Below are 20,671 nucleotides of genomic sequence, written 5' to 3'. Positions count from 1 at the left end.
ACTTCCCTGGTGGTGCAGTGGTTAAGAATCCGCCTGCCAATGCAGGGCACACGGGTTCGAGCCCTGGTCCAGGAAGATACCACATGCCGCGGAGCAACTAAGCCCATGCGCCACAACTACTGAGTCTGCGCTCTAGAGCCTGCAAGCCACAACTACTGAGCCCACGTGCCACAACTATTGAAGCCCATGGGCCTAGAGCCCAAGCTCTGCAAAAAGAGAAGCCACCGCAATGAGAAGCCCACGCACCGTAACGAAGAGTAGCCCCCGCTCGCGGCAACTAGAGAAAGCCCACGCGCAGCAATGAAGACCCAACAACGAAGACTCAATGCACCAAAAAATAAATAAATTTATAAAAACAACAACAATAAAGAAAAAAGAATAAAAGGGGAGCAGAGAACAGATAAGACAAATAAAAAAGAAATGACAACAGTTCCAAACCTAACCATATCAATAAGTACATTAAATGTGTCTAAACACCCCAGTTAAATGACAAGAGATCAACAGGTTAGAAAAATAAAGCAATTATTTTTAATCCAATTATATTTTTTAACCAAATTATAGGCTGTGTACAAGAAATGCACTTTATATATAAAAACAGAAACAGGTTAAGAGGATAGAAAAAATAAATCATGCTAACACTAGTCAAAAGAAAGCTGGAGGGCTTCCCTGGTGGCACAGTGGTTAAGAATCGCCTGCCAATGCAGGGGACACGGGTTCAAGCCGCGGTCCGGGAAGATCCCATATGCCATGGAGCAACTGGGCCTGCATCACAACTACTGAGCCTGTGCTCTAGAGCCCGTGAGCCACAACTACTTAAGGCCACGCGCCTAGAGCCCGTGCTCCGCAATAATAGAAGCCACCGCAATGAGAAGCCCGCGAACAGCAACAAAGAATAGCCCCCACCCACCGCAACTAGAGAAAGCCCGCACACAGCAATGAAGAGCCAACACAGCCAAAAATAAAAATTAATTAAATAAATAAAATTTAAAAAAAGAAAGCTGGAGTAGCTATATTAATACGGAAGTAAATTTCAGAGCAAAGAATATCACCAAGTATAAAGAAAGTCATCTCACTATGGAAAGGAAGTCAACTGATGAGGAAGATATAATAATCCTAAATAATTATGTCCCTAATATACGGCAAACAAGCACATGAATAGATGCTCCACATCCTTAGTCATCAGGGAAAACAGAACCTCACTGAGATACCTCACAATCACTAGGATGGCTACAATTTTAGAAAAAGGAAAATACCAAGTATGTGAGGATGCCGAGGACCTGGCATGCTCCTACACTGATGGTGTGAATGTAAAATGGTATAACCACTTCGGAAAATATTTTGGTAGTTTCTTAAAAAGTTAAATATAAGCCTACATTTGACCTAGTCATTGGCTCCTAGGTATTTACCCAAAATAAATGGAAGCATTTGTCCACACAAACTCTTGCACATGAAGGTTCATAGCGGCTTTATTTGTGAAAGCAAAACCCGGAAACAACTCAGATGTCCATCAATGGATAAACACACTGTGGTTTATCATACCATGGAATGGACTTTTGACACAGGCAACAACAGGGATGAATATCAAAATGTTTGTGCTAAGTGAAAGAAACCAGACAAAAAGGAGTACACACCATATGATTCCATTTATATTAAATTACACAAAATGCAAACCTATCTATGGTGATAGAAAACAGACCAGCAGTTGCCAGGGGCAGGGAAGGGCAGGAGGAAAACATTACAAAAGGGCAGGAGGACACTTTCTCGGTGATGGATATACTCATTGACCTGACTGCGGTCAGCGGTTCACAGGCACATACATATGTCAAAACTTACCAAACAGTACATTTTAAATAGGTGCAGTTTATTTTATGTCAGTTATACTTTAATAGAGTTGTTTAGAAAAAAAGATGAAAAGCTTATTTTATACAAAGGGTTACTTTGTGAAATTCCTTAAGGGAGGAACTTTCCGGAGAGCATGCGTCCCTGGTCAGCATCCTCAGCATGGAGACTCCCTGTGCAGAGGGTTGTGGTGGCTGAGGCCCTGTGTTCACCCCCTTGGTGCTAGGTGCACCTCAAGAGAAGGTGGGAGACCCCCTCGCCAAACAGCCTGAGGCGTATGGGATGGCATGCCCTCGTGCTCCATCTGCCTGCCCAGGCCCCTAGTGTCCCAGCCTCGGTCTACCTCCTAGATGACCAGGTCATGAAGACACAGCTGGAGACCAGCACTGGCTAGCCCTCCACCTGAACCAATGGGCCATGATGCCCTCACCCACGAAAATATATGACCTTCCCCTGAGCTACCAAAGGCGGGGCCACCTGGGTGCATAGCTGGTGGGAGGACCCAGCTTTCACCTGGACCAGGTGGGTCAGGATGTGTGGCGGTCAGGGCCTATGCTCTGAAGCCAGACAGGGCCAAACCCTGGCCCCTCCGCTTACCAGCTGCATGACTCAGGTACCACCTGGCTTCTCTGCACATCATTTTCCTCATCCATAAAACGGGTCAATGGCAACCCGCCTCCTGGTGTTGCGATGGCAACTGGGGAGTTGAGTCGGACACAGCAGCAAATAAACTGTGTCAGTCCTCTGACCGAGCCAATGGCCCCAACAGGGCTCAGCTCACTAGGTGCCACCATTCAGGGTTGCCCCATGAATGGCTGCAGACCCTAAGGGCCCACTCAGTCCTCCCAAGGAGCAGGGAGCCTCTTGAAACTTCAGGCTGGTCCATCCATGCTATGTCCATCGGACACTACATCCAGTACCATCCTGTCACAGCCCAAGGAGGTGGACCAGGTGTCCTCCCAGGTTTCCTGCCCCTTCCTGGCTGGGCTGCAGCTAAACTAGGTTGGTTCACTGATCCTGGACTCTGAAGGGGCACTCGGGGGCTGCCTGTGTCCCTAACAGGCCAGCCCCATCCTCACCTGCTTCACACATCAGGGTTCTGTGTACAAGTTCATTCCTCAGTTCTTGAAAAGCCACTGTGTGAGGTCAACCAAATCTCTGTAGACTCATAGCTCTTCAACTCAACATCTGAAGCAGGATAACAAGCCATATTTGGCCATACTGGGCTGGGACCACACTATTGTGCTGGTCACTAGCTCCAGACAGGTGTGTAACCCCCAGGGGAGCTGGCTTCAGCAGAGATTCACAGGGTCTTAACAAGCCTGGTAAACCACCAGGTACAGTTCTAGGGACCCCAGATGTGAGGGCTACCCCTTGAATAAGATCCCTAAATCTGCCTCCAGCTTCATAAGGATCTTGCCTCTAGTGACCTCCACCTGGAAGAACAGCCCTCTGCCCACACCAGGCAGACATAAAAGTATATCTATTGTACAATATGATTCCATTTATACGAAATGTCCAGAATAGGCAAACCCTAAAGACAGAAAGAGATTCATGGTTGCCGGTGACTGAGGGCGGGGGAATGGGGAGTGACTACTAATGGGTATGTGGTTTCTCTTTGAGGTGATGAAAATGTTTTGGAGTCAGATAGTGGTGGTGGCTGCATAACACTGTGAATATACTAAAAATCACTGAACTGTACACTTTAAAAGTGACATTTATGTCACTGAATTACCTCTCAATAGTACTAATAGTTTTTTTTTTCAATAGTACTAATAATTTTTAAAGGCCCCAGGAGACGGGCTGAGTGACCAGGACTTAGTCCCTGACCTCTAATGCTGCCTTACCCCCACCCACTTCTGTCCTCCACACTTAGCACATGCCCTCCTGTGATACGGCCTTTGCACCTGCTGTTTCCTCTGCTCAGAATGCTCTTCTACCTGCCCCACAGCTCCCCACCTCCTCTGAGCTCTGCTCAGTGAACCTCGACATCTACTCTCCCCAGCCATTTATCACAACTCACACTCTGCTTTCGGAAATCAGGTAGTCAGGGGCTTCCCTGGTGGCACAGTGGTTAAGAATCCACCTGCCAATGCAGGGGACACAGGTTCGAGCCCTGGTCTGGGAAGATCCCACGTGCCGCGGAGCAACTAAGCCCATGCGCCACAGCTACTGAGCCTGCGCATCTGGAGCCTGCGCGTCTGGAGCCTGTGCTCCGCAACAAGAGAGGTCGCGATAGTGAGAGGCCCACGCACCGCAATGAAGAGTGGCCCCCGCTCGCCGCCAACTAGAGAAAGCCCTTGCACAGAAACGAAGACCCAACACAGCCAAAAATAAATAAATAAATAAATTTATAAAAATAAAAAGAAAAGAAGAAATCAGGTAGTCAGACTTGCTGGTGCCCAGTGGACTGGCACTCTGTCACACACAAGGGGTGGGGTGACCAGCATTGGGGCATCAGGAACTAAGCAGAAGCATCCTCGCCCAGGCACTCACCTGTGGGATGAAGCCGCAGCACGTCACCGTGTGGAAGCCGAACTTGCTCACATACTGGGGCCCAGCACCCTCAGCCCTCTGGCCTGTCAACAGAAAGTGCTGCTTGGCTTTCTCTTAAATGTCAGACCTCAGCAGAGCATCAGGATGGGCCTGGGCTGCACCACTGGAACATGGGTGGCTGAGGTTATACTACACATGGTAGCAATTGGTCCACACATGGACCAGCAAGGACACGCCTATCTCAAGCACACTGGACAGCAGAGGGGTCATGAGCTGATTCTACCAGCTTATCATCAAAATTCTTATTTAACAATCTCTTTTTTCACACTGCAGTCTACAGGCAGGTGGTGTGCAACCCAACCCATTACTGAAATATCCCCCCTAAGCACCAACCCAGGGTAGATGCACCCAGGTCAAGGGTGCACAACAGCAGTCTGAACATACCCACTCTGTTCTCCTCCTCCCTCAACTTCTCCCTGAGCTTCTGGTTGTAAAGGTGCAAATCTGCCATCTGGTCTCCAAGTTTTGATGCCTGACTGAGGAAAGAAGAAATGCAGCCAATTAAAATAAGAAACAACAACCAGCTCGCATGTTCCATTTTGAGAAATGTTTTAAAAACTACTCTCTGTTCTTTAAAACTGAAAAAAATGAACTGTAGGCAATGACCTCCAAAAAACAAAATAGTATAAAATCACCAAGAGGGGTAGGCTTCTGTTGAAGCTCACAGAGGTACTGGGAATTAAGGGACAAATCAAGGGAAAAAGTAATGTTAAGTAGAGTAAAAAAAAAAGGCTCCCAATTTTTGTAAAAACAAATGTAAATCACATATAAGAAAAAGACTGGGATGATAATCACACACCAAAATGTAGCAGTGACTGCTCCCTGCTTCTGGGATGATGGGCGCCTTTAGTTTTCTTTACATGAGTTTGCGTCTTCCACCATTTTTTAAACAATGAACAAAAATAATTAGAAAAAAAAATTAAGGACTTCAGATAATTACTAGATCAGACCTCACTGCCCAAACTGAGCTGGCACGGGTGCCCTCTGAGCACAAAGCAATGGATGGTTCAAACACGCTTATTTGGCACAACTTTGTGGAGCCAAACTAACCTCGGACTCTGACCCTGCATGGAAAGCAAGAGCTCCTGCCTCCATCAGGGATGGCAGGTGTGGCTCTGGGCCCTGCCTCTGCTCCCTGCATGGAGTTGTATGGGCAGCTCAGCAAGAGGCTGCTCCCCCTCTCTCTCATCTTCCTCTCTCTGTCTCTCTGTCTCCCTCTCTCTCTCTCTCTCTCTCTCTCTCCCTCTCTCTCTCTCACACACACACACACACACACACACACACACACAAACACACACACACACACACACTCTCTCTCTCTCTCTCTCTCTCTCTCTCTCTCTCTCTCTCACCTGCTCAGGCCCCTCATCTTCAGATGCTCCATCACAAAGGCAGCCCCACCTCCAGGCAGGTCAATCACCTTGATAGGCTGAGGCGCCCGCACCAGGCCAGTGCTCCGAAGAGCCTCCAGGCTCGCCATCTCCCCCTCAAACATCTGCCGGGCCTGCGTCCAGAACATGGCCGTGAACTCCGATGCCAGCAAGGGCTATGCAGCCAGGCTGAGGCTCACAGCCCTGCACAGAAGCCACCATGTGGGATTGCAAGCACCCAGGACCTCCAGTTGCTGAAAACTGGCTGGGGAGCAAGGCATCAGCCCCCAGAGGGTGGGACGCAATGTGGCCCCCTTTGGATAGGAAGGGGCTGCGCTGAGAGCTTAGGGTGGACAGGATGCTGAGGCCTGCACCAAGTGCTTGCTCTGAGAGGTAAGGAAGCACAGGCCATGGGGGGGTGGGGTGCTGGGAAACCTTTGGGTGCTAGGAGTGCCATGGGGGTGCTGGGAGGTGCTGGGAGTGCCATGAAGGTACTGTGGGGTGGTGGGAGTGCTATGAGGTGTTGTAGTAGACCATGAGGGTGCTGGGGGTATAGTGGGGTGCTGTGGGGTGCCACAGGGTGCCATGGGGGTGCTGGTGGGGTGCCTTGAAGTACAGGTTAGTGGAGGGTATGCGGCTGGGTCTGGGTCCCCTTCCAGGTTACCTGCCCCCACGATGCCTTGAGCACTTACAGCAAATGAGAGGCAGCACAGGGCAGCATGGGGGGGCATGCCAAAGTGACTGGGGCACACACTTGGGGCGGGGGAAGGCAGGGGCTGGGGGGTCCAGGGCCAGTCCCCAGAGGCAAGCACCCACCAGGGCCTGGAGGCTGGGAAGGAGCCATGCACCCCACCCAAGAAGAAGACAGCCACTCCCCAGGGCAGCGGAACAGCCTCCACTGGGACCCAGGGGTCTTCCTACTTCTAAAACATTTTGTACAAATATCCCATTTTTAAATTAGGTGAACTCTCACCTTAGGTACACTACATCTGGGTTAAAAATGTGTTTGTTGGGCTTCCCTGGTGGCGCAGTGGTTGAGAGTCCGCCTGCCAATGCAGGGGACACGGGTTTGTGCCCCAGTCCGGGAAGATCCCACATGCCGTGGAGCGGCTGGGCCCGTGAGCCATGGCCGCTGAACCTGCGCGTCCGGAGCCTGTGCTCCGCAACGGGAGAGGCCAAAAAAGTGAGAGGCCCGCATACCAAAAAAAAAAAAAAAAAAAAAAAAAAAAAGTGTTTGTTAACATGGTTTGTGAATACCTCTGGCTTATAGAATTAACCTTCGTGAACAAGATCAAAGCATCTATTTCCACACAGGAAAAGAATTCCATCCTTTAATTCAAGGACCTGAGGGGAGAATGTGCAAGGTGTCCTCCTAACTGCCAATCCACACCTAGAATCATGGAGCGGGCTGTCCAGTGACCCCCAGCCATGCTCCCAGGGTGAGACCCCAAACGTACAGGGGATGAGGACACTTGGGCTCCAGATTGCTTACATCCTGAGGGCCTCACCTATCACCTGTTCTCGTGTATTGATTGATCACCTCCTGTGTGCCAGCACTGAAGGTTTCAAGGGTGAAAAATGGGATCCCAGGGCTTCCCTGGTGGCGCAGTGGTTGAGAGTCCGCCTGTCGATGCAGGGGACACGGGTTCGTGCCCCGGTCTGGGAGGATCCCACATGCCGTGGAGCGGCTGGGCCCGTGAGCCATGGCCGCTGGGCCTGCGCATCCGGAGCCTGTGCTCCGCGGCGGGAGAGGCCGCAGCGGTGGGGGGCCCGCGTACCGCAAAAAAAAAAAAAAAAAAAAATGGGATCCCAGCCTGGAAGAGCTTTCAGGAACCAGCTGCGAAGTTTCCAGGGCCAGCGTGAACCCTGAACCCAATACAGCTTCCCAGTGGGTGGGCCTTATCGTTTTGAGGGATTTGGGTACTGAAACCAGATTCTTTAACAGTTCCTGGTGCCAACAGAGCAGGGATGCCGGACCAATGCCGACCCACTGTCCATCCTAAACGTTGGCAGTTCCACAGGGGGACTGGAGGGGTCACTCTGGGATTTCCTCCAGCCCACAGCCAACACCCCCTCCCCACTGCCGCATCTCAAAGGGGCCTGGCCCACAGAGCACCAGGGGCCTCCTTGGAGCTGCCCACCAGGGCCAAGGGAGCGCCATCCTCAGCACCTGCGGTGCACACACTATGGTCAGTTTCTCCATCTGTAAAGTGTTACTATTTTCCATGTGCATTTAACAGCAATATTTTAAGCAGGCAATGGAAACCAGGTCCAACACAAGCATGGCCTGTGAGTAGAAGGAACAGAAGAAGCCTGGCTCTCTGTGTCGCGCAAGGGTTCTTCCTGCCTCTTTCCATCTGCCGGGGAGGACCCAGGGGCTGTGGGGAACGGAGTCCAGAGCTGAGCCCCTGGGGAGTGGCAGAAAGAGCCCAGGACCCCAAGCTTCACCGCCCCCCGTGCTTGAATGGTTGAGAAATTAAAATGGACACCAAAAACTCCTGTGCATCCAGGCAAAAGGAAGTAAATTAATCCCAGAGCAGACAAAACCTCGGAATCCCACAGAAAACGCTTGAGCCTCTGCAAGGCCGCAAGCTGACCCCAGGGCTGTGACTGCCAGGCCTGGCCCAGGACCAGACCGCGGCGCTCCCTCTCCCTGAGCCCCTGAGCGCCTGAGCCCCCTCACCACCTTCCTCTCCTCCCCCCCTTCCTTCCAGCCCTCCCCCACCCTCAACCCCTTCTCCCCTCCAGCTCCAGGTGCAGGCTCAGGCCGCAGGGAAGGGTGGGGTGGGACGGGATGGGGTGGGGGGCACGCACCAGCGTCCTGCGGTTGACCTTGATGAACACGGGACCGGCATCCGTGTCGTAGGCGCGTCCCTCGCTGATGCAGCCGGCCCCGGGGCTCCCGAAGGCGCGCAGGGTCGTGGTGCGCAACTCCGCGCGCAGCAGCTGCTCCATGGGGCCGGCGGCGGGATGGGGGACGGGAGACACGGGGACACGGGGGACCTGGGACCGCGCAGACAGCGGGCCCAGACGCGAGCTCGCCGCTGCCGAGGCAGCTGTCCGCGGGGGAGGCGTCTGCTTGGCCTAAGGGCTCCCAGCGCCCGGGTGTCCGGCCTCCCGGTCTTCCTCCCGCAGGAGAATGAGAGCGGGAGTTCAGTTAGGCCGGGCAAGCGCTCGCCGCCCCCATCCCATAGGCCAAGCCGGGCGGACCCAGCGCTATGGGAGGAGGGCGGAGCTCTCTGATAGGGGGACAGACGTGGGGGCGGTGCCCTCCCGTGTGTCCACAGTCAGTGAGCCTGGACCCGGCTGGGACTTGCCCAGAGGCCCTGTAGGGCCTGACCTCCCTGCACAGAGGCTTCCTGAACCCTCTCTGAGCCTCGGCCCAGAGCCCTCCCACCAAGCAATACCCAGGACAGTCCAGGGGAGATTGCCGTCCCTGGGATGCAGGTCACAGGCCTTGCTAGGTCTCACACTGTCCACAGAAGGCTGGCAGTCTTGACCACGTCCTGCCGGGCCCCAGGCACTGCCTGATGACACCGGTTGCTGGCACTGGGCTTGCTCATCAGGGCACCTGGTGCCCATCAGAGATAGAGTCTGCTCTTGGGCTTCTGATACCAGGCAGCTGACCACACCCGGAGTGGGACTTCTGATTACAGAGGCTGGCTGTCCCAGGAAGGGAGCTTCCTGGCACAGATGTGCCAGGACTTCCCTGGTGGTCCAGTGGTTAAGACTCTGCTCTCCCAATGCAGGGGGCCCAGGTTCCATACCTGGTCAGGGAACTAGATCCCACATGCCACAACTAAAGATCCCACATGCCGTAATGAAGATCCCGCATGCTGCAGCTAAGACCCGGTGCAGCCAAATAAATAATATTAAGAAAAAACACACACATGTATGTGTTTGTACACACACATGTGTTCAAAGGCATGTACACATGCATGGCCGAGAGCAGGTGGGCAGGAGACTGCTTGGCATCTGTAAGAAGGGTCTGACCCCCGCAAGTCTCCCTCCTCCCAGCTCTCCCTCTCAGTCTGGCGAAGCCCAAGCTCCTATTGCATCCCCAAAAGGGATCCGTGACAGTAAAGACAAGCTCTCGCACTTCTGCAGGCATCTTTATTCTCGATGGGCAGTCCTGCTGGATATGGAATTCCAGGCTGTTCTTGCATCACTGAGATGGCTCTGTGGCCTCACCTTCCAGCTCCCGTGCTGTTGAGAAGCTGGAAACCAGTTGGATTCTTATTCTCTGCGTGGAAACTATTCTCTCTCTGGAGGCTTTTGGATCCTCTCTTTGTGGCCGGTATGTGACAATTCCCCAGGGAAGTGCCCAAGATGCGTCTCCTCTGGGCAGGACAGGTGGGCCATTTCAGGATGGAAACTTGGGTCCTCCAACCCCGGGAAGTTGCCTTCAGCTTCTTCAGCTTTTTCCTTATGATTTCCATCCTGTTTTCTCTGTTTTCTCGGAATTCCAAATCTTTGGTCTAAACCCAGTCCCAAAGCTGCCAGGGTCAGGTGCCCGTGAGCTCCACCCTTCTGCCCCTTCCTGCCCTTTCTTGCAGGAGACGCTGGTCTTGACTGAGCCCCATTCTGGGCTGTGGCCACGGTTTGCCCAAGCAGGGTCTGAACATGCTGGGTGGCAGCCAGGCAGGGGCACACCATCTTACTGGTCCCGAACCCAGGCACTTGGGGCTGCTCCCCAGGCCTCCCAGCTCCCATCTGGGCAGCCCTGGGTCCAAGGGCAGAATCCTCAGCATGAAGACACATGCCTAGGAGAGAACTCTGACTTCGCAAACCAGCCCACCCTCCTCCCAAGCCTGCATTTGAGTTTTGGTTTGTGGTAGGAGGCTTAACTGGGAGATGTGACTCAGACACATCCAAGCAGCCCCTTCCCCACTACGGCCAGTCTCCTGGTTCCCCAAGAACCAGAATGATGGCTGCAAAGGTGCAGACGGCACCTCTCAGCCCCAACTGTAGCTAAAACTCAGGTAGCTATTGAAGGAGTTCTCAGGAAATGTATCTGGGGGTGTGAATTGGGGTGGTAGAACCAGCCAAGGTACTGGGGTCACTGTGCAGAGGAGCGACTCTCCTGCTCACTCAGACCCTTATGGTGAATACCAAGTCCAGTGGCACCGAGAAGGGAAATACAGCCCATGGCCAAATGTGTCCCATTGCTCCGTGTGGGGGGAGTCTCAGGAGGGTGGGGAGGGTGTAATGCTGCTCAGAAAAGGGGCACCAGGAAGGCAGCTGTGGGCACAGCCCCAGGGCCATCACAACAGCTCGTTCTGAAATCAGGCAGCTGGGGCAGGGGTTGGGATCCTAAGGCCTGGCTGCCAGCAGGGCCGGTGGTCGTGGTCCAGGTGTCAAGGCTAGCCCACCATCCTGGCCTTCACCATAAGCATACTGCGTTCATGCCCCTCACACAGACTCTGGGAAAGGGAAGGGTATTCTTCCACCTCTTAGGAATTCAGAGTCAGCTGTGATGGGGTGGCTGTTCCATGCCCACCACAGTCCCCCACCACCCTGATCTCTGATCGCTGTTTCTGAACAATTTCCAGGATATCCGCACACTTCTGCCCAAGAGGAAACCCCAGCCGGGAGGCAAGTTCTCACACAAGGAGCTTTTGGAAGCAATTTCACTGGGAGAAGATGAGGAGGACAGAGGAAGCTGCCCCCCACCCCTCACCCTGGGAGACAGGCTCTAGACATGCTGAGCAGTGTTTACTGGCAGGGCTCTCGCCAGGGAGCTAGTTCATCTCCAACAAGCCCATGGGTGTTGTTACCTGGGCCCACTTTATTTTTTATTTTTTTTAATTTATTTTATTGAAGTATAGTTGATTTACAATGTTGTGTTAATTTCTGTATAGCAAGGTAATTCAGTTATACATTTATATATTTTTTTCATATTCTTTTCCATTATGGTTTATTACAAGATATTGAATATAGTTCCCTGTGCTATACAGTAGGTTCTTGTTTATCTGTTTTATATATAGTTGTTTGTATCTGTAATCCCAAATTTCTAATTTATACTTCCCCTACCCGCTTTCCCCTGTGGTAACCATAAGTGTGTTTTTTGTGTCTGTTTCTGTTTCATAAATAAGTTCATTTATGTCATATTTTAGATTCCACATGTAAGTGATATCATATGGTATTTGTCTTTCTCTGATTTACTTAAGTATGATAATCTCTAGGTCCATCCATGTTGCTGCAAAGGGCATTATTTCATTATTTTTTATGGCAGAGTAGTATTTCATTGTATATATATACCACATCTTCTTTATCCATTCATCTGTCGATGGACGTTTAGGTTGCTTCCATGTCTCGGCTATTGTAAATAGTGCTGCTATGAACACTGGGGTGCATGTATCTTCTTTTTTTATATATAAATTTATTTTATTTTTGGCTGTGTTGTGTCTTCATTGCTGTGCATAGGCTTTCTCTAGTTGCATCGAGCTGGGGCTACTCTTAATTGCGGTGTGCGGGCTTCTCATCGCAGTGGCTTCTCTTGTGGCGGAGCACAGGCTCTAGGCATGCAGGCTTCAGTAGTTGTAGCACGTGGGCTCAGTAGTTGTGGCTCGCGGGCTCCAGAGTGCAGGCTCAGTAGTTGTGGCTCACGGGCTTAGTTGCTCTGTGGCATGTGGGATCTTCCCGGACCAGGGCACAAACCTATGTCCCCTGACTTGGCAGGCGGATTCTTAACCACTGCACCATCAGGGAAGCCCCACATGTATCTTTTTGAATTAGAGTTTTCACCTTTTCCAGATATATGATAGGAATGGGGTTGCTAGATCATATGGTAACTCTATTTTTAGTTTTTTTGTTTGTTTTTAAATTGCTCCTGGTTGAAAATCATGGGTTTTTTCCTTTTTTTTTTTTATTTTGACTGTGCTGGGTCTTCGTTGCGGCACGCAGGCTCTTTGTTGTGGGCTTCTCTCTAGCTACGGTGCGCAGGTTTAGTTGCTCCTTGGCATGTGGGATCTTAGTTCCCCAACCAGGGATTGAACCCGTGTCCCCTGCATTGGAAGGTGGATTCTTAACCACTGGACCACCAGGGAAGTGCTATTTTTAGTTTTTTTAGGGAAACTCCATACTGTTCTCCATAGTGGCTGCACCAATTTGCATTCCCACCAATGGTGTAGGAGGGTTCTTTTTTCTCCACACCCTCTCCAGAATTTATTTATAGACTTTTAATGATGGCCATTCTGACTGGCGTGAGGTCGTACTTCACTGTAGTTTTGATTAGCATTTCTCTAATAATTAGCCATGGTGAGCATCTTTTCATGTTGTCCATCTGTGTGTCTTCTTTGGAAAAATGTCTATTTAGGTCTTCTGCTGGGCCCACTTTAGGAATGGATTCAAAACTCACATAACTCACTTAAGACTCGCCTCTTGTACTGGTCCCACAGCCCCTAGTACAGCATGGTTTCCATGATACCTGAGGTGGAAGGTCTCCAGGCTTCTAAGACCATTCACTAGGATGGGTTCCTGACCCCTCAACTAGGATGCCATAGACACATAGTCCTGTGTGATGCAGGGCAAAGGTTTGCTAGATTCATGTCTGTTTGGAGCAAACTGGCACCTTCTTCCAGGGGTTGGGTGCACTGCTCTCTGAAGCAAACTGAACTTTCCAAAATGTGCATTTTCCTCCCTGATTTTGGCTATAATTTCCCAGATTCCCTCTGAATCCCAAACAGAATCCAGCCCATTAACATCATCCCATAACACAGTCCCAACAGTTTACAAGTATCTTTCTGACACTGCCCTGCAGACATGAAGCTCAAGACAGCACAGTGGTGGCCTGTGGCCTCCACAGCTGCTGAACCACCCGAGTGGGACTTTGCACAGCAAGACGGAACCCTGTCAGAACCCCAGCTTTTTTTTTTTTTTTTTTTTTTTTACAGTCGGGGCACCCACTTCGGTCAGACCCTCTTTCACGAGAATTCCCTCTGTCGTCTCAGCTGCTGGTCTGAGCCACAAACCTACAATGAGCCTGAGAGCGATCTCAAAACCCAAGCCCTGAAGATACACACTTCACTCCCAAGATAGCCTTCCAGGCCTCGCCTCAGTCTGTTCTGGACGCCACCAATTATACGATTTCCCGGTGTTTCGGAAGCAGTAAGTTAGATTTGAAGGAGGGGGAATGTGAGAGGACATGGGGACAATATTCCCCAATCCATTTGTGCCAGCTTATCCTCAGATGCACAGAGGGGCCTTCAGGGAACAGAACACTCCACAAACAGCAACTCTTGGGGGTCCAGTGGCCTTTGGGCCTGAGGTTTATACAATTTTGGCAACCCTTTATATAGGAATATATATACTTATGAATACAAAATTATATATAAAAGTAGATATTTTAGAATAAGCAATCGCAGCAAACTGCAGTTTAAAAAGCTGACAGAGGGGACTTCCCTGGCATCCAGTGGTTAAGACTCTGCGCTTCCACTGCAGTGGGCATGGGTTTGATCCCTGGTCAGGGAACTAAGATCCTGCATGCTGCCCGGCACAGCCAAAAAAAAAAAAAAAGCTGATACTGCGCCATCACAAAAGCGGGGAAACACCATAAAATTGTCGCTTGAGTGCCTGCCATACCTCTGAGGTACTCCCCGATATCTCTGCCTTGACTGCACTCACTGGCGGCCTACCTAAGATGCGGCACTCCAGGAAAGCTCTGGCCTTGGCTCTAGTCCCTGGTAATGCTGGGCTGACATGGCGGGGGCCACCATGGGGCAGAAGCAGCCGCTCCCTGCACCTGACACAGCCCCCAGGCATAGGCCCCCCCCCATTCACCTGGTGGGATTCCTCAGCCCAGGGCCGGGGCCCCAGGAAGGGAAGGGGGGACCAGGGATACCTGCTGAGAGATTTGTGGGGGACAGGTTTCTCCCCAACATGCCTCCTGGCCCAGGCTGGGCTTGGAAGTTTCACGGCAGGTGTCCTGCTGGGGCAACCTCAGCCCCCGAGCACAGTGAGAAATTTCCTCCAACTGAAATACATCCTTCCTGTGTCATCTTTCGTCAATCAGACACACTTTGCGCATGGAGAAATTTTATTTATTTTTTATGCCACTGCCGCCACTGCAATGAAGAAACATCAATAACTGAGAGTTTAAAAAGGGTAATCATTAAAGTGATAAAAAAAAGTCACAGTCCTCTCTCCCGTCCCACAAAAAACAAACTCTGAAGGCATCAGTTCTGCTTCTGATTTCCACTGAGGGGCCCTGACCTGTAAACAGGAACAAAAAGATGAGAGGCCAACGTGTACGCACCCTATCGGACCCACCTCATGAAACACTGTCCTCTCTAACACCCGCATCCTCCAAGCCCTGAGCCAGAGCTAGTAGGGGCCACCAACTGGCTTCTTCCCTGAAATGCAATTTGATAGTTATCTTCAACCTCCCTTTACTGTTAACCAAATCTCACAGGGTGAGAAGAACAGCAGTTAAACTGGACCTGAGGTCGTGTGTAGCAACAAGTCCTCAGGCCACACCTGCATCTGTCCTTATCTGGAAGCTCTGAGCTATTCTCTTACTGATCAAAGCCAAGAAAAAGTGTTAAGAAACAACAGTTGTACCTATTTATTTTCAGAATATATTACAAAGGCTTCCTGGCAAACAGCTCCGATAAATATTGAATTATGATTTAAACAAGGGAAATAAACACTCTCAGGCATCACTGAAACCACTGAAAGTTTATTCAAATCTTTACATAAAGGGACTTGTTAGCATCAATGCCATTCGTGAACATTTCTCACCACTGCAAGACTGAAGGAGGGAAACCACTGGTTTAGTGCTGGTTTCTACGAAGCAAATGAACAACTCACAAGCTTTAGAAATCGGCAGTTGACGGGCTGCTAACAGCAGTTCCCTGGCTCCTAAATCGACCAGGGACACTGAGGCGAGCAGTTTGGTCACTCCCAGAATGCGTCCAGACCTGCTCCGCCTGCGGCAGGTCCAGGGGCGGCACAGAAAGGAAGGAGAATGTGCTGGGTTTAGGACTGATCATCAGGAGGCGCTCCTAGACGCCGCCTTCACGTCTAGACCCAAGTCTGACCCACCAAGAAGCATTACCCCGGACAGTAGGCCTCCCCTCTCCCCTCCTGGAGAGGAGACGGGGAGCCGGTGGGAAGGTGCCCTTGGTGGCAGCACCTGGCACTCTGGCTACCTCCCTTCTTTACCTTCGGGGCAGCTGCGGGTTGGACGCAGCCCGCCCTCCATTGGTCCCTTGGTTCACATCCAATTTCTAGTGCAGTTTTATCCAGCTATGGAGTCTCACTTTAGGGTGATAAAACCTTTATTCTGAGATGTCACGTACTTTACAAGGCTTGGAAAGTTGGTTTGAAGCTACTCCAGGGTGTGAAGAAATGGGAAGAATCCCTGAAGAAGAGGCTGAGGAGGAACCAGAGGCTGGCCACAGGCGTCAGGTTAGGATCTGGTAACCCGAACTCAGGCCTCCCTCCCTCTCTCATTTGATGAGATTCCTCATGATGCTGAGGGAGGACCCTCTGTACCCTGATCCAAAGTGATTCCAGTGGTTCAAGTAGTGGAAGAGCTGATACAGCTTAAGGCGCTTCTCGAAGTCTGGGGCCTTGGGGACTTTGCTGTGGTAGGCGGAGTAAAAGGAGCCACTGAAGCCCCCAAACATGCCGGCTATCGCCAGCTCATACTCCGAGTGGCCATAGAAGGAAGCTGGGTCAAAAATGATGGGCCCAGAGGAATCCTCCGCCACGTTTCCTCCCCAGAGGTCTCCGTGGAGCAGGGCTGGGACGATGTCCAGATCATGGAACAGGTCAGGGATCTTTAACTGCGGGGGAAATGAAGCCTTAGCAAAGGGACCGATGCACACAGGAGGGACACAGAGGCTTTTCTGAGTGTGGCTCCCAGTGCCCAAGCAGGGCCTGATCTGTGCACAGGTGCACAGACATGCCCACCTCCCATCCAGGCCCAGGCCCAGGTGGCTGCACCAGCTGCAGCGCCTTCCCATTAGGCCTGCAGGGCATGATGGGCACAGGCTGGGAGGGGCGACACTCACCTGCAGAGCAGCCCAGAGCTCACGGGCCTCCCTGTCCCCAGACCCCTGTTCCAGCAGGTCCATCTGAGGCTGAATGCGCTGCCGGGCATAGAATGTGACCCAGTCCCTCTGCCAGTCGTTCACCTGTGTGGTTGACAGCAGAGCTCAGAGGAAAGCGCCACAGCAAAGGCGGAGCAGGCTGGTCCCCAGAGGCGCCACTGCAGGGACCAGTGTAAAGGGGTGGAGCTGACCAGGCAGCCTGGGGGTCTGGAGGACGTGCTGGGACCGGCAGGTTCCCGGACAACCTCCCACAGCCTCCCACACATCTCAAGATCTGAACAGTGTGGACTGTGCCCCGTGGGATACTCAGTGCTCCCCTCCCAAGCAGCTACCTGCCTATCCTCGGAGGGCAAGGCCGCCATCTTACCCACTCAGCCCGAGTATGGCTCCCCAGGCTGAAATCCCCAGGGCAGCCAACCACAAAATCATAAAACTCAAAGTTACAATCCCTTTTCATTAAGCTACCTTAGAGTTTCCTACTTAAAATAAAACGCGGTTTAACTTCCTAATTTTCACCCACCTTGAAATCCAGCATCCTAACTTGCTGGTCCTTCTCTGCTCCTCTGAGCTTACCTAGCATGTGAGGTGGATACTCCTTATATACATTGCTTAAAATTAGCAAAGAAAAAAAAGGAGCAAAGACCTTTTACCAAATTTCACCAAAAAACAGAGAGGGTGTGCTTTCCGCAGCTGTTTCTGAACGGCTGCCCTGACTGGGAAATGCAGGCAAAATGGTGGTGTCACCCACCTGGGGGAGGTACCCGCAGCACGTCACCACGTCAAAGCCAAACTGGTCCACAAAGGGCCGCTCCACTTGCCCACCTCCTTTCCCTTGCAAGCAAAATGAAACGAGAGAGATGAGAGTCCCCTCGCTCCCTCGGGGCCAGCTCTGGGAGCTCAGAGAAGCTCTGAGGCCTCAGCGTGCCTTTCTCCACCTCGTGTCCTCATCCAAACAAGGGCCCTGGGCTCCGGGACTCAGGAACAGAGCCTGTCTCATCAGAGTCAACAATCCAGAATACCCACTCCTTCCCAGGATAGGCACCAGAGGATGCTCAGAGGAGTGACTACACTGTCTCCAAAAAAGGAGGGAAAATCCACCCCATAACCCATCAGGAAAGGACAGCTTTCAGTGGCCAGTTTAGCATTTGCCACTTATGAAAGATAAACTGCTGTACTTGTAAATGATCTCATCCTCTGCAGCTCCCTAAACTCAAAGCAAATCCAGAAGAACTGAACTACATGTAAGTGGAAGGGATGAGGCCATCTGTCTGTCTAACACAGTAGGTTCTTGGTCGTCTGTTCCTGGTGTGTCTGCTACTCTGCCTAGCAGAGTAACCATATGGGCTACACATGGATTATCAAACGTCAAAGGATGAAAATCCTGGAAGACACCCTCAGTGCTACCACCACAGTAAGCCCTAAAAAGGTCAGACGTGAGGGCTATCGTCCTGAGTCTCACATGTGATTGTTCCTAGAAGAAAAGGCACGGTATGGTAAGCCAGAGAAACTTTGACAGGCTTTCTTCTGGGGAGTGAGAGGTCAAAGGAACCATAATATGATAGGATTTTGAGTTCAGGGAATATTTCCTGTCTTTCAAATGCATTTTCGAGACAATACACTAATTGTATTCACTGTGTTCACTCCATCCCAAACATGCAGCCTTGGGGTTTACATTCCTTTCCTGTGGCAGCAACACAGGTCTGACTGTACACAGTGGCAGCACAACTCCACCCACACACCCATACTGGCCAGATGTCTTCCTCTGGGGTGGGTCCCTCGGGCCCACAGCCATACCCACTGTGCCAGCCTCCTTCTCGAGAGTCTCTCCAAGCCTCTTGTTATCTAGGTGTAGATCTGCCAGCTGGGTTCCAAGCTTTGCAGCATGACTGTAAAAACAAAAGACAGCCACTAAACTCATGGTACAAATGGGGACCCACCTCCATTTGAAAGGTCTCAGGCCACACAAAGTAGGTGAGACAGTAAGGGTACGAGTCTGTTCTGGTGAAGCAAGTGGAAGATGGAGGGCCTCATCTGAGTCTGCAGCCAAGTCATTTGTCAGCATCTCACCCTGAAATTCCTCTCCTGTTTGCTTTTGGCCCACAGAGTACATGCTGCTCATTCTGCAGAACCCAGGATGTGCCGGGTCACGGGTTCCTTCTATCACATCCCGCAAAATTATACCCCCAAATGCAAGCTTCCCACTCAGAGAAAGAACAAAGGCACCCAGAGGTGAAGGTGAAGCAAACGAACCTGCTCAGATACCGCATGTCCAAATGCTCCATCACCAGCATGCTGCCACCTCCAGGGGCATCGAGGACCTTGATGGGTTTGGGCACCTTCACTGTGCCTGTCTTTAGGATGGCAGTTAAACTTGCCATCTCACCTTCAAACATCCTTTTGGCCTGTCAGAGAAACAACCGGGGAGGGAAGGAGGAAGAGCAAGGCTCTGTGTAGACATGTTTTCTCCAGCACCACAACCAAGGCTGACTGCAGACTCAATAGAACAGACAGCTTTTCCACTTTTCAGTAGAGCAGATTACATGTTCTGAAGCTGCACAGGAATTAGAGGGATTGTACTTTCTAGTCTTGTATATGTTTATGCTGTCATTGATCCCAGTCTCTCCAAAGAGAGGAACGTATGCCTGGTGCAGAGCTGGACTGTGTAACCAGTACCTCAACCACAGTCCTGTCCCGGGGGCCTTCAGGCACAGGCGGCCCCCATCTCCGTGTGCCAGGAAGCTGGCATCACTTCTCACCCGAATGGACCACCAAGTCCTATGGCATCTCCTACCCGGCACTGGAAACCACCTCATCTCTACCACCTTTCCCATTTCCAGTCCAAAAGTCCTTGTTCCTGCTTTTGGAAGGCAAATCCCACCCTGGAACATACCCCCAGCTGTCACCCCACTTCCCTCATGACAGCCCCACAGGGCCTGGCCCTGCCCACATCCCCCCCTCATCTGGGCCCCGACCCGGGCTCCACCTCCACACTGACAGGCGGGCACACACACTCCTTGCGCTCCTGGATTACAGCCTTCTCTAAGTTCCCCAGAGATCCCTGGCCTCCTCCAGCCTGGAGACTTCCACACGCCATGTCACCTCTGCTTGGAACACCCCTCCCCCTTCTTTTGCCAAGTCAGCCCCTTCCCCGTCATGCTTCAGATTTCAACTTAATACCAGTTTTGATTTCTCAGAGAAATCTTCCCTAACTTACCAGGCTAAGTAATTCCTCCCCTTTAAAGTATCTTTTTTTTTAAAGTAAAATTTCTACAGACGTATATGAAGAAAACTGCACAGCTCAGAAGCGTCCACCTCTAATTCTCCCAAAGTCAGCACATCCACGTGACGGCCACCCGGCATGCCTCTCCTCCCAGCCACTGCCACCCCACCCGCACATTTGTCTGTCTGCTTTGTCATCTCCACAGAGGCAGATGGCCAGGCCTCTTCATTCCACACTGCATTTGTTACGCTGGTGCATCAACAGTCAGAGTTTATTCTCTCTGCTGTGTAGAGCTTGCTGTGCAAATGTTCTAAAACGTGTTTGTCCAGTCTACTGATGAAGGACACTGCTTCCAGTTTGGGGTCACTACGAACAGTGTTGCCATGGACATTCTTCTACTTCTACTTCTCATAGTTACTAACTCTGTGACCTTGGTTTCCTCATCTGTAAAATGGGGTTAATAACAGTACCAATTTCATAGGCTTGCTGCCGTAATTAACTGAGTTAGCAGCTAACAGTTACACAGGCCATTCTAAACACTTTACAAACATTATTATTATACTACTTTGGAGAGCTAAAGTTCCTGAGGAGGAAAACAAGAACTGTGTCTTAAGGAGAATTTTCAGAGC

At 51.3% G+C, this 20,671-nt stretch overlaps 2 protein-coding genes across 2 annotated transcripts in view; both read right to left on the bottom strand.

Moving 5' to 3' along the window:
• The window catches only part of FN3K (fructosamine 3 kinase), an 11,498-nt gene extending 2,442 nt beyond the window's left edge, over window positions 1-9,056 (bottom strand). Inside the window, exons 1-4 of the mRNA XM_027081140.1 lie at window positions 8,580-9,056; window positions 5,748-5,899; window positions 4,780-4,871; window positions 4,336-4,418 (exon numbers count right to left, since the gene is read on the bottom strand). Coding sequence (XP_026936941.1) covers window positions 4,336-4,418; window positions 4,780-4,871; window positions 5,748-5,899; window positions 8,580-8,720 — 468 coding nt within the window. The 5' untranslated portion in view covers window positions 8,721-9,056. The remainder of the gene's footprint in view (window positions 1-4,335; window positions 4,419-4,779; window positions 4,872-5,747; window positions 5,900-8,579) is intronic.
• A 6,368-nt stretch (window positions 9,057-15,424) lies between these two features.
• FN3KRP (fructosamine 3 kinase related protein) overlaps window positions 15,425-20,671 on the bottom strand; it is a 7,887-nt gene continuing 2,640 nt past the window's right edge. Inside the window, exons 2-6 of the mRNA XM_027081139.1 lie at window positions 19,073-19,224; window positions 18,617-18,708; window positions 17,571-17,653; window positions 16,784-16,906; window positions 15,425-16,555 (exon numbers count right to left, since the gene is read on the bottom strand). Of these exons, the coding sequence (XP_026936940.1) occupies window positions 16,217-16,555; window positions 16,784-16,906; window positions 17,571-17,653; window positions 18,617-18,708; window positions 19,073-19,224 (789 nt within the window). The 3' untranslated portion in view covers window positions 15,425-16,216. The remainder of the gene's footprint in view (window positions 16,556-16,783; window positions 16,907-17,570; window positions 17,654-18,616; window positions 18,709-19,072; window positions 19,225-20,671) is intronic.

This window comes from Aethalodelphis obliquidens, unplaced genomic scaffold, assembly GCF_003676395.1.
Source record: "Aethalodelphis obliquidens isolate GAN/ISIS:26980383/991018 unplaced genomic scaffold, ASM367639v1 scaffold44, whole genome shotgun sequence".
Lineage (NCBI taxonomy): Eukaryota > Metazoa > Chordata > Mammalia > Artiodactyla > Delphinidae > Aethalodelphis > Aethalodelphis obliquidens.
The sequence above is the reverse complement of the archived record's forward strand: the minus strand, read 5'-3'. Positions and strand labels throughout refer to the sequence as shown.